The 12911-nt window shown below is 48.4% G+C and overlaps 1 protein-coding gene across 2 annotated transcripts in view; it reads left to right on the top strand.

Annotated features, from left to right (window-relative positions):
* LOC142578815 (uncharacterized) overlaps positions 1 to 12911 on the top strand; it is a 116107-nt gene that overhangs the window by 75870 nt on the left and 27326 nt on the right. Inside the window, exon 1 of one of the 2 annotated variants that reach the window (XM_075688411.1) lies at positions 360 to 548. The exons of the other annotated variant lie outside the window; for it this stretch is intronic. Coding sequence (XP_075544526.1) covers positions 411 to 548 — 138 coding nt within the window. The 5' untranslated portion in view covers positions 360 to 410. Of the gene's footprint in view, positions 1 to 359; positions 549 to 12911 lie in introns of those variants that run through there. 2 annotated transcript variants of the gene reach the window in all.

Genomic DNA, 12911 nt, shown 5'->3' with positions numbered 1-12911 from the left:
TGCCGAAGAGCCAATCAGCGACAGAAGATGCGAGCGCGCTCCGCCGTGGTGCAATTTAAGGGCGACCCCATCGGCAGGTATACGTATAGCAGCGTCGACATGACAATGCTACCGAACTCGTCGGCGGGACGCGCCCATGGCTCAGGGCAAAGCCGGATTTGCGGTTAATTAAGCCTTGCGCGCACAGATTGCCAATCTCCCACGGGGCGACCAATCATACGGATTAGACAGACGCATCCCCCCCCTCCCCCCACCTCATCGCCGGGGCGCTGGGGCACATGTGACGCGAGCTAGCGTGCGTGATCACCTAATATAAGAGGCACCGATGCGCGGGATCTGGAGTCAACGCGCCGCAGCAGAGTCCTTCCGCGGGCCATCAGTTAGCCCGTCCTTCGCTGGCCGTCGTCGTCATGATGGGTGGTGCCCTGGTGCCGGCTCGCCTGCGATCTTCATCGCTCGTGCTGGTGGCTCTGGCGCCACTGGTGGCTCTCGCGGCGGTAGTGGCACCCCCCGACTGGACCGCCGCCCTCGAGAACATGGAGAGACGGGTGAGCGAGCCCTGTGGTCGAGTATAGCCACGAGTGCTCTCCGCCGAACGGTGTTATACGATGTGAACGCGCGTCTCGGCGAACACGAAAAACCCCATAAGATGCTTCAGCCTCGTTTTTTTCTTCTATTTTTATTTTTTCTAGCTGAATCGGCGTCAGCGCGCATCTTGGTGAGTCTGCGCACGATGCCTCTGTGCGGACTGCGACGTGGACACAGGCTGGTGCATAACGAAATTACAGTAGTGCACTTGTACGAGCTAGCAAGGGTGATAATGTCGTGCCGAGTTTCGCTTATTTCGTTTCTTTTTTTCTTCTTCCGGCTGCTAGTGGTCAGCTGCATATCAGTTGTAGCGATTATATGGGCGCAACTGGAGCCGACATCCTTGTCGAGCTCAGTGTTAGAAGCGTCGACCGCGGCTCTTGGCTTTATGGACAGCCGGCTAGAATACAATTAGAAACGCCTTAATGTGGCGCCCAATGTCGCGGCGTTTTAAATTGCTAGCCGCGGCGGATGGAAGAGAGAAAAAAAAAACGTACCGTGATGTCAGTGAAGGATGAACCGTACTGGGTTACAGCCACAGGTACGTTTGTCAAGCCTTCTGTAACTTTCTGCGCGAGACGAAATGACTTGCTTGTCAAAATTGATCTTTTTACTTCTTATGCTCACATAATTTTTGCCTTATGCTTAGATATTTGATCATTCATAGCTGTAACATTAAACACTTTAGTTCATATTTGCAAGATATTTCATTTCGCCGTACTTTCTCCAAAATAAATTGAGAATAACAGCCTTTTCACCGCCCGATTCATGGCCGATCCCTCAGAGTGAGTTTCGCCATTTCGCTAACGAACACGAATAAGGCTAAGAAATCCAGCTGGTCTTCCGCCATTACGGCATCGCTCACAATTCGCATTTTAATTTCAATACTGCCATCAATTACGGTGCCCTTCTCTCGTCATAAATTTGGGTTCCGTCTTGTGGATACACAAGTCTCTTCTGTTTACGAGTTATGAAATTTTTGAAAACCGCTTGTGGCACATAACTCAGTCTAGCGCCTTAAGCTGGAAATCTCAAAAAGGGGGACAATATTTGCATGAGAAATCGCAGCATAGTCGATTAAATAACAAAATCTCACTAATTATGTTTTAACTAAACCATTTAGCACGCATAGTTAAATCAATTCAGGAAGGCTTACCAGGTCACGTTCGGTTTGAACGAATTTCGAAACAAGCCTTAGTTAATAAGTGTCGCCGAAATTTCCATGACTTGCACTGTTGTTCCACTTGCTTTAACAAAACGCGTCCTTAAGTAGTCTATAAGAAATGTAACCGGAACACCAAGGTATTTCATCGCACAATTTGTGAGCGTATATATAACCTCGAAACTGGTGCAGGCCTCAAGTTTCCTTTTTGCATATCCCTTGCGAAAACCGGCTGAGTTCCTAAATTGCACTCTAAACTGGTTATTTTAAATGTTATTTAGTGAGGTTATTAATCATTTCTGCAAATTATTCAAAAGTTGTTCGAAGTGAGTGTGCCTCTAGGTCTCACCGGCTACATTTAGTAAATTGCAATGTGCGTTAAAGTGATGAGGTAAAATGTCTGAGTAATCCAGTTCGAGCAATTTAATTACGTTACCTGCCACACGAAATTCTTTAAACATTCTGTTACGATTTAAATAAGGTGCCCTATAAACCTTCCGCGAGAGTATCTCATTTTTCGATGCGGCCCCGCGTATGCCGTAAGATTACAGAGAAGCAGTTCATGAAATCCACTGACCTCGGTGACAGAGTGTGGGCGTTGTGAGTAATCCCAGGCGTCTGCGTTACCAGTGTCTCTCTTTCTTCTTACTTTTCATCCCCCTGCGTGGGGTAGCAAACCAGACGCGCCGTCTCGCTCACCTCCCTATTTCTCCTTTCGTCCTACTCCCTCACGAGAGCAAAGTGAACTAAGTGATGCTAAAATGCAAAGCCGGCCCTTACAGAAAAGAGAATTGAATTTCCGTTGACGATTTGTTGAAGTATTTTTGATTCAAGTGAAATTCAATGGAACTCCAACTCTCAGTGGGCCAGCACAATGAGATTTCAATAACACTTACGTTGCGCATTGCTCAACAAGTTTTCCGTTGACAACGTTCAATTGATTTCTTGTTGAATTTCTCGCATAAGTAGCGCGATCGAATGAAGTAAGCGAGGCATCCGAACTAACTGTCAGCGGTATACGTTCTGATATTCGCTGCCATCAGAGGCCGAAGATTCACATCTCTGAAATTTGAAGGTCCCTGTCCCACCTCCCCTAATCTCCCTCCAGAAAAGAGACCTTGCAAGAAATCGCTGACAGCGTTGTCCGTGTTTACTTGTCTCCGCGCGCGTGTAGCCTTCCGCTGTTAAGTGCATATTTTAGGATGACGCACCAACTAGCTCAAACTTACGCTTTCGGCTGTCCACGAACTATCCACTGTGCGTGCCTTTTGTTGCGCTAATACCCCTCATCAGTTACCCTGGCTGGCATCAGCAGACTTTCATGCCTTGGTCAATGCAAGCAGAAGCAGACGTGGTACTCACAGTTGACCGGTTTCTGAACTTGTGTTTCGAACCTATCGGTACGTCGATGCGCGGATCCTACTGGTGCTTTATACTAAACTGTATATTATCCGTGGATGGCATCGCAAGCTATCACGCCGATACAGAGCCTGCGGAAAGGTGACCTCGCCTAAGCTTACACTGTTACGTTACGGCAAGAAATGCAGCAAAGTGCTGTGTAAGCTTCATTCGTCGGCGGAACTGTGTGAAGACTACGGATGCGGCGAACTATACGTACTTCAATTCTTCATAACGTGGCATTTAACTCAACGTTTACCCTTGCGCCATTAAACACCACACATCATCAACTCAACGCCTTCGCTCTCTGTAATCAGTATAAGCGGGGGCGGTAAACCTGCGAAAACGAAGAGAGAGAAGGGCAGCTGACGGTGTTCGAGCAATGCTTTCAAAAGCTTGCACGGTGTCCTGGCCTTTCCGTGCTGACCATTAATCACGGGAGAAGAGGCCAAGGCAATTAAAACCTCGGAATTCTTCCTGGAATAAATTGCTTTCAAGGTTTCGCCGGGCTCTGTGCACTAGCTTTTGGTTCTCAGCTCATGTTTCGCGGTTTTTAGCGGCCAGGACTCAAGACGTGAAGACACCGGCCCACCGCCAATCTCTCTGAGATATAGAGAAATAAAGTTTTTCCATTCCATTCCATAGCTGTGTATGAATACATTTTACCATCTTCTTGTGGGAGTGTCATGACGCGGATTTTTAGACATAATTTTTCTCGCGAACTGTACTAATTGAGAATGATATTCCAAAGTCTTGGATGAGTTTGAGGATTGGTGGTGCTAATGGAGACAGCGATACGACGCTTACTCGCGTTAGGAAAGGGAGCAAAATGCGCCTCTTAGCATTTCTTGCTCATCACGCGTTCGCCGCGCACAATAGGGGAGGGAAAATGTCCTGTAAATTCGCATCGCGAGCGCTGTGTAGGTGCTTTCGTCCGTGGACATGAACTTTTCTGGCTGTTATTAAAATATGGTGCATTCGCTCAACCGTCCAACCACTGTTATACTGTGCCGCGTCGTATTCCGACAATTGTATGCAGCGCGCAAGACATGCACGGCGCGTGTCTCGCGTCATGTCAATATCCATGCATTGGTCTAAATTTACCAATAAAGACGTTTAGCCGGGTTAAGTAACGTTTCAGTAGGCCGTGCTACGCATAATTGCGCAAATTGCTCTTTTTTTTTCTCCCTATATCATATGCGCACGCTAATGTGCTAGCTGATCTCTGACGCAGCTGACATTTTTTGCTATATTGCTCACGTGATGTCTGACGCTGCTGACATAGTTTGGTATATCGCTCACGGTCAGGATGTGTTTTGGCGGCATAGAAACCGCAATGCCACTGCTCGTACCATGATGATGAAACGCTGGAACCGCACGCTTCCCGCATGCAGAGCTAAAACGCCATTAAACGATCTGTATTTGGTACAGCAAATCATCTTTATCGCAAAACTCTAACAGGCAATAGACTTCGTTATTAGCGGTACTTCGTTTAATTTGGAGGTGTTCTAAAGGAGTCATATAGACAGCGCACCCTGACAGTGCATTTATAAGTGCACACGGTAATGGCTAGATGACAACGAAAAAAAAATCCTCACCCCCCCCCCCCTTTCCCAAGCAGCTGCCTCATCCGTTATTGCGTCAGTCAGTCCTAAAAGAGATGCCGCCGATTGGCGCAATAGCCTTCGCAGTGCTCTTCGTTTCTCCAAATTGACAGGAAGAAAACCAAAGTGGTTACCGTCCTTGCTGAATCGGACTGCCCTTGCGAATCTCCCGCTTAGCACTTCGTACTAAGTGGAGTCCAGCACCACAACAGCTCGAATAAGCCGCTCTATGCATCCCCTGCAGTCGGGACCACAAAAAAAAAAAAAGTTTTCGAATAAAGCGAATTCCTTATAACGAGGGTTTACTTACATTCCAATTAAGGACGGCAGAAAAGTTTCTGACCTGCAGTGTAGACGTGACGAAGTGAGAGCAACACTCACACTTATACCGTGCTCCTATGTCTCGGCCGTCCGTCGTGGCCCTTCCGCGCACTGTCGTTAAATTTCGCTTATTTAAAGCAATTCGTGGGCGCCATGCATTTGTCACTGAGCCGTGCCACGTTTTAATTCAAACACCCGCCACTTCATAGTCACGTTCAGGTATGGTACTCGCCGTGGTCGCGTTGTGGACACGGTGTGCCCAATACTATGCCCGAAGACGCAAGATCAAATCTCGGCCGCGGCGGCCGCACTTTGATTTGGGTGACATGCAGAAACGCGGGTATACCATGCATTTGGTGTACGTTAAAGAAACTCAGGTGGCCGAAATTAATCCGCGTTCCCCCACTAGGCCGTAACTCTTAACCATAGCGGTAAAGATGAACCGCATTGTATTCCAAAGGAGCAAGAACTCAGCAAGTTGGAGAACCTTTCCTGCGCCATAATAGTCCAATTAAGTCGAAGAAAATTAATCCGCGTTCCCCCACTAGGGCGTAACTCTTAACCATAGCGGTAAAGATGAACTACATTGTATTCCAAAGGAGCAGGAACTCAGCAAGTTTGGAGAACCTTTCCTGCGCCATAATGGTCCAATTAAGTCGAAGAAGATACATTGAAATTCATGACGTCACAATGACGCGCCTATGCGGTGATTTTGTCGCAAAATATTAAATACAGGAGTTTGGCCTTCATTTTATATGTTGTAGTGTCACGATGCAGAACAGGACGTGCAGACAAGAGACGAAGAAGTGTTGCTGGGGCGCTTCGTCCGTCGATCATCGTGCCAGGGCTCACTCGGCGACCGTTGCGGAGCTCCGTCGTTGGCATGCCCAGCACCTCCACCAAAATGTCGCGAGGCGGAGACAAGCACGAATGTTGTTAATGCAAGGCGAATGCTGAAGGCACCAGCTGACACTAGAACATGGCGGCCGAAGCGCCCCAGCAACAGCACTTCTTCGTCATCGTCTCTTGTCTGCACGCCCTGTTCTGCATCGCGACCATATTAAACGACCTCTTACCGCGAAATTAAGGATAAAAGAGTTTCTAAAGAATGATTATCAGTCTACTTTGATTTAGTGTTTCTTCTTAGTGTCCCTTTAAAGGGTTCTTATGAAGAGGAACACTAAGTTAACCTTGATGGGTAAATTCCACTTCTGGGACGCATAGAATGTCGGTCTTAACGTGGGCGGAGACATGGTACGCCAGAAAGGAAGCAACAAGAAAATACTGGCAGCGACGCCACCTTGTAGTTAACGCGCTGTACACACAGCTCTCTGCGAAGTCATTAATTTTGGCAGCGTCTGCTGGGGACTGGTTGAGCGAGAGAGAGAGAATAATCTTTATTAAAAGAGCACACGACATATTACCGATAAAATAAGGGTTGTATGTTGCTTTCGAGAGGATCGAACGAAAGGTTCAACCGAGCGAGCTTTTATAAAATTTGGTGCAGAAGAAACGACCTTGACACGCGAAAGTCCATTGAAGTTTTTGACGTGAATAGTGACGTTCCGAAGCTGCGATCGCGTAATTTAAGAAGAGACATTTCGACGTTTGATTTCATCGGTGTACTAACCATGCTTTTTCCCGTGAAATAACTGAAAATGGACACTGGACACTTGGCCCGTCTAAATATATTTAGTGGTGCTATTTGTGTCCCCTTAAGTACCTATATTTAGCGTAGTAAGAAAGTTGCGAGGAAACTCAATAGAGGTAGGCGTCAATGCTGGGATGAGCTTGGATTGCAGGCGATCTCTTGGGGCGCTCTGCAGCAGGTCGCATTTTTAGGCCTGGTGGCAGGTCCCATATACAGGTAGAAGGTGGCGGTAGGTCATCCATCGTAGCTGCGGCCGCAGGAAACACGTGACCCGAGAACCAAATGCGATCCGTGCCCCCACCGTGCTGGCTCCTCGCTGGTTTCGCGGAAAAGACCCCGGCTCTCGCGATGCCTGCGGGTTTAATCTCCACGCCCACCGGAAACTCGACGGCGGTGTGTGTGTGTGTGTGGGGGGGGGGGGGGGGAGGAGGGTGTGCGTTTCGCTTGCCCCGTTAGTTCGTCCTGACACTTTCGACGGGCCTGGTCAGCCTCCCTTCTGTTACTGCTTAGAAGAGCACCGTACATAGTTTTCTAAATGTAGTCATCGCCATTTTTGTTCTACACCTCCTCCTGGTGGTTTAGCTGTAAGGCGTCGTCCGTTTCACAAGGAATGCATATAGTTAACATGGTGATGTAGAAAACCTTTTTTCATGCAATTAGGAATTCTTAGAACACTTCACGAACTTTAAGAGATTTACATATACCGTGTGTCCCAGCTAACGTTAGCTAAATTGTTCAACGAGGGAAAAAAGAGAGAGAAAAAAAGAGGGAAGAAATTATAAAATATGCGCTGTTCGGTTTTCAGAGGTCTGGCGGCCGAACACTGTATACAAGTCTTAGGATCAGTCAAACTTTGTCTTCCACAAGACATTGGGGAAGCTGAAGGCTTGAAAAAAAGTGGACATATACAGTTGAGTAGTTTCGAACCCATGTTCACTTGACAGTCAGGGTAATATTGACATACCTTGAATGTACAGTGCGTAAAATAACAGTCAATGGATATTTATACAGCGTTATATGACATAAATTTCCAATATTATACGGGCTGATCATTTTTAAGTTCTATGGAATTTTAAAGCATCGCCTGTTGCCGATAGCATAATTCGTGTCCTTGGGCTGTGTTAGTCAAAGAGGCGGACTTTATTTGCACGAAAAATCAAAATACATATTGAACGGATTAACAATGATTCGCTAATTAACTTCCTAATTAATTACTTCGCGGCACATATTGCAATGTAAGGATTGCAGCTGGTGAGTTTGGAGATGTTCGCCATCAAACTCGCGTTAAAAATGCACTGTTGTTCCACTAATAAAATCTAAAGCTCCAGTGATATAAACCCTGAGAGTTTGATTAATATTTAATTTAAGAGCGTTATATGAATAGCTGCGAAAGAATAGGGTTTTGTCATCCGCGTGGCTAGGTTACGTATCAATGCTGGTGTTTCGGATAACGTTAACATGCAAGTTAAAAAGGAGCGGCCCAAGTATGCTTCCTTGAGGAACACCTGTAGGAACCGGTTTATACGTGGATGCGTTGCCCTGTATATAAGTACGTTGCATTCTTTATTGGAGATGTTGTTAGTGCTAGAGACGTATGCCTCGATTACTGTATGATTCAAGTTTATTGATGTGATTTAGACTATCGAATGCTTTTGAAAACTCAATATATATACCTGCATTTATTCCGTTATCTTCAAAAGCTTTAAAGGTTACTTCTTTTTGTGCAAGACGGGCGAGTTCTGTCGATGTTCCTTAACGGAACCCGAATTGTGTAGGGCTCAGCAAACTGTACTTATTTGCGAACTTTGTTATGCGGCTCTGAATTAGTTTCTCTGTACCTTTAGAGAAAGCTGGTAGTAACAAAATCGGACACTCAATCGCTAAATTCTTTTTGTCCCCTCCCTTATGGATAGCGACATCTTTTGAGATTTACAATTACTTTTTAGACACACCTGTAGAAAGTATTAAACTATATATGTGCGTTAGCTGTGGGCACAATTACATCAAGAGCGTACTCAACCGGTGTAATCTGCACGTTGTGAATGTCGCATGCAAGGCTATTTCTGAGGGAATGGTGGCGTGTTGAGTGCCTTACTCTCATCGTTGCGATTAAGATATAAGCTGTCAGAATTCCTGTCGATGCCGTATCTAGATATCTCCGATTGCCGGTGCCTAATCTCTTTCGAGTCAACGTGGGTCACTTGGCGTGTGCCGCTCATCAATCACAAAAGAATCCCTTAAAATTTATGCGGTGCTGTGCGGAATCGAACCCGCCGCATATATATTCAGATAATCTTGTCTGTATCATATATATTCAGACGCGCGCGGAATTGGCGGCGGCGCCGCCAGATGGCGCAGCGTTTTCAGAGGGAAGCGCGATGAGATCGAGGAGCCCTGCTGCAGTACACGCCTCACACGGGACTCGTTTTTGGCGGTGCGATACGGTGTGCCGCTACATTGCTTCAACGCTAATCGTATTAACGCAGACAAGTCATCTTAAGATTTTTTATGTGAGAGAAACAATGAGGCCTGCTAGTTTATGTGGAGAATAGTAAGAATGGGGAGAATAGAGAGCATCAGCGTTATCCGCACTCGACATGTTGTGTCATGAGAAGCGTATAGCGGAGCCACTGAAGTCATCGGACAGCGTCAGCAACGGAAGCTTCTGCGTTCGATTCCCGACTCGGCAATCGTGCAGGGTTGTCGGCGCATTGACATTCCCTTGCTTTTACTACATCACAGTTGTTCATGAACGATGTCTGGCAGCAGCGTACTAAATGCGTGAACGGTGTTTGGGGCGACCATACGAAATATAAGCAGACCCTATAGGAGCGCTTCTGTGAAACCTGGTTAGCACCACTTTTATGCAACGAACACGCTTAATGGTTTAAAGAAAGAAGGAAGAAGCTTCTTGCATCGAGGGTAAAGTGATGATGCGTCTTGTGGGTGCGTACCGACATCGACGTATACATACCAGGGTGCTTCACGGTGCCACTCGCGTAGCACGCCGCATGCGTCCACGAGGTGCTCCACGCTCAAACGCGCGCTCGTTTGATGCCGCGGTGCGACGGATCGCGCTGCCGTGACGGCGTGCGTGACGTTGTCCCTATTACGGGGCTGTTGCGATTCGCCTGCGACACGTGGTTTTGCCGGCGCGACTGCGGCGGGGCGGCAGACATTTTTGGCCCGATCGTCGTCGCCGCAACGCTCATCGCCAGGTGTTTCCAAGCGCGACTGCGGCGATGCGACCGCATAGGGATCATCCTCGCATTCCAGTCATTGTGCCCGAAACAGGCGATGCCAAAGCAGGGACCATCCTCTCATTCCAGTCATTGTACCCGAAACAGGCGATGCCAAAGCAGGGACCATCCTCTCATTCCAGTCATTGTGCCCGAAACAGGCGATGCCAAAGCAGGGACCATCCTCTCATTACAGTCATTGTGCCCGACCGGCAGCGCTACAACAGGGTGCTACGAGATCGTGCTCGACAGGGTGCTACGAGATCGTGCTCGTCATGGTGCTACGGCATCGCTACGACAGTGTGCGTCACCATTAGCCCATTGTACATTCACGTGCTCGTCTTTTGAGGGGTTCCTTCTTGCCCTCAACTGCGAGAGTATAAAAACAGCTGCCCCCGGACGCAAAAGGGAGGGCTCCGATTTCTTCTGTTGAGTAAAGTGCTCTCCCGTCTCTCTACTTCGGTCAAACCTGACCGCCAACTCTTTGCGATGTTAAAATAAACAAGTTGTTTTGTTGTTACCAGTCGACTCATGCTTTGCCGGGACCTTCGGATGCTTCCAGTTGTACCCCAGGCCGCCAGGCCAACGCTACCCTTGGGGCTTGCGACCCAGGTACAACCACGGGCGTCAGCGCCGAGTTCCCAACAGATCGTACGAGCAGTCCGATCCAAACATCTGGTTGCCAGCGGTGAGATCGCCTCCGACTTCAAACAACTGTCTGCCAGCGGTGAGATCGCGACAACGAAGGCCAGCAGCGAAGAGATGCAGTTGACTGTATGCTGAGCAGCTCATCGACGATCCGGGAGCAGTGCAACGAGCCCTGTGTGACGACTGGTTGCCTGCAGCGGAACGACTGCGCGGAATTCCTGCCTGCGAGGTTTGGTGAGTGCGGGACTTTCTTCTTCTGAGCTTTGCCAGGCTTTTTGTTAGTGTCAGAAACAGAGCTGGTAATTGTGGTTGTCGTTGCTGCCGGGTTAGTTTGCGGCAAGACAATAGTAAGCAGTAGAGAAAGCAGCATTCAGAGCAGCCATGGATTTGAAGTCGTTGCGCAAACCGAAATTGTTGGAGCTTGCAAGAGAGTTGGGTCTGGATGTCTCAGACAAACTAAGAAAACCTGAACTGTTAAGGGCTATTCTTGAGTTAGAGGCTGAGGATGACGAGCTGTCGGAATGCCTTGAGACTATTGAGGAGAGGTCAAAAAGACAGGAGCGCGAACTTAAAGAGCAAAAAGAGAAACAGGAGCGCGAACTTAAAGAGCAAAAAGAGAAACAGGAGCGCGAACTTAAAGAGCAGAAAGAAAAAGAAGAGCGTGACCGTCAACACGCTTTGGAAATGAAGCGTCTTGAGGTAGAGATGGAACGCGCTCGTAATGGAAGTCAGGCACACGGTGCAGGAGAACGCGTATTGTTCAAAATGACTGACCTGATGCGGCCGTTTAAGCTTGGAGAGGACATTGGTTTGTTCCTGGTTAACTTTGAGCGAACGTGCGAGAAGCAGGGGTTCTCTCGGGAAACGTGGCCACAGCGCTTGCTCACTTTGTTACCCGGCGAGGCGGCCGACGTAGTCGCTCGCTTGGATAGAGAGGAGGCAGAGGATTTCGACATAGTGAAATCGAGTCTTCTAAAAAAGTACCGGCTGTCTGCGGAGGCGTTCCGTCGGAAGTTTCGGGAAAATGAGAAAGGCAAAAGTGAGTCATATACAGAGTTTGCGTATAGGCTTATGTCGAACATGCAGGAGTGGCTCAAAGAAGAGAAAGCGTTTGGTGACCACGATAAAGTTCTGCAGTGTTTCGGGCTAGAACAGTTTTATAGTCGGTTACCTGAGAACGTGCGATACTGGGTCTTGGATAGGCCAGACGTGAGTACGGTGGCTAGAGCCGCTGAGCTAGCCGAGGAGTTTGTGACGCGTCGAGCTCGCGGAGCTAAGGACGGTCAAAAGGGTGAATTTGGCTCGAAGTTTGAGAGGCCGAAGTTCACACCCATGAGAGCAAAGGGGAACACGCGTAGTGCGGATGCGAGTGGAAGCAGTGCGACCGAACCTAAGGAGACGGCGGCAGCCGAAGCCGAACGCAGAAAGCGGTTCGAGATGAGGCGAGCGGGCGTTTGTTATACGTGCCAGAAGCCGGGTCACTTTTCGGCGCAGTGTCCGGAAACAACACCAAAAGTTGTGTTTTTTTCAATAGGCAGCACTGACGAGAACATGAAGCTTCTCGAGCCTTACATGCGAGACCTCCTCGTGAACGGGAAAGAGTGCCGAGTGCTTCGCGATTCCGCAGCTACGATGGATGTAGTTCACCCCTCCTACGTAGAACCCCATATGTTCACGGGCGAGTGCGCGTGGATCAAGCAAGCCGTGGAAGCTCATAGCGTGTGTCTGCCAGTAGCAAAGGTGCTTATTGAAGGACCTTTCGGAGCGCTTGAGACAGAGGCGGCAGTGTCATCTATGCTGCCACCCCAGTACCCGTACCTATTTTCAAACAGGTCCGATCACCTCCTGCGCGAGAAGGGGCTTTTGTTTGGTGAAGCTAGTGTTCAGGCCTTAACCAGATCGAAGGTTCTGGAGCTCGCTGCAAAGGCGGTAGTTGCGGGGCCGACGTTATCAAACAACGAAAAAGGGTCAGAGGCGCAGCAAGCTGATATTCCGAGCACGCCCGAACTGAATAAACTTGAGTCTGTAACGTTAAAGGCGCCAGATACTGGAGAGGAAAATCCCGATTCGGGAAAGGTAGAAGAGCTATCTACTGATTTGCTCATCGCGCCTACTTCAGACGGACTTGATAGGTTGCTAAAAGTCAGCCGGTCGGCTTTGATAGCCGAGCAAAAAAAGGATGGCAGCCTGGAAAACGTGCGCTGCAATGTCAAAGAAGGTATCGCCAGGAAAACTGCGCGTTTTCTGGAAAGAGGTGGAGTCCTGTACCGGAAGTATCTAGACCGCCGAGGAGTGGAGTT

This window comes from Dermacentor variabilis, chromosome 4 (genome assembly GCF_050947875.1).
Source record: "Dermacentor variabilis isolate Ectoservices chromosome 4, ASM5094787v1, whole genome shotgun sequence".
Taxonomy (NCBI): Eukaryota; Metazoa; Arthropoda; class Arachnida; order Ixodida; family Ixodidae; genus Dermacentor; species Dermacentor variabilis.
The sequence above is the reverse complement of the archived record's forward strand: the minus strand, read 5'-3'. Positions and strand labels throughout refer to the sequence as shown.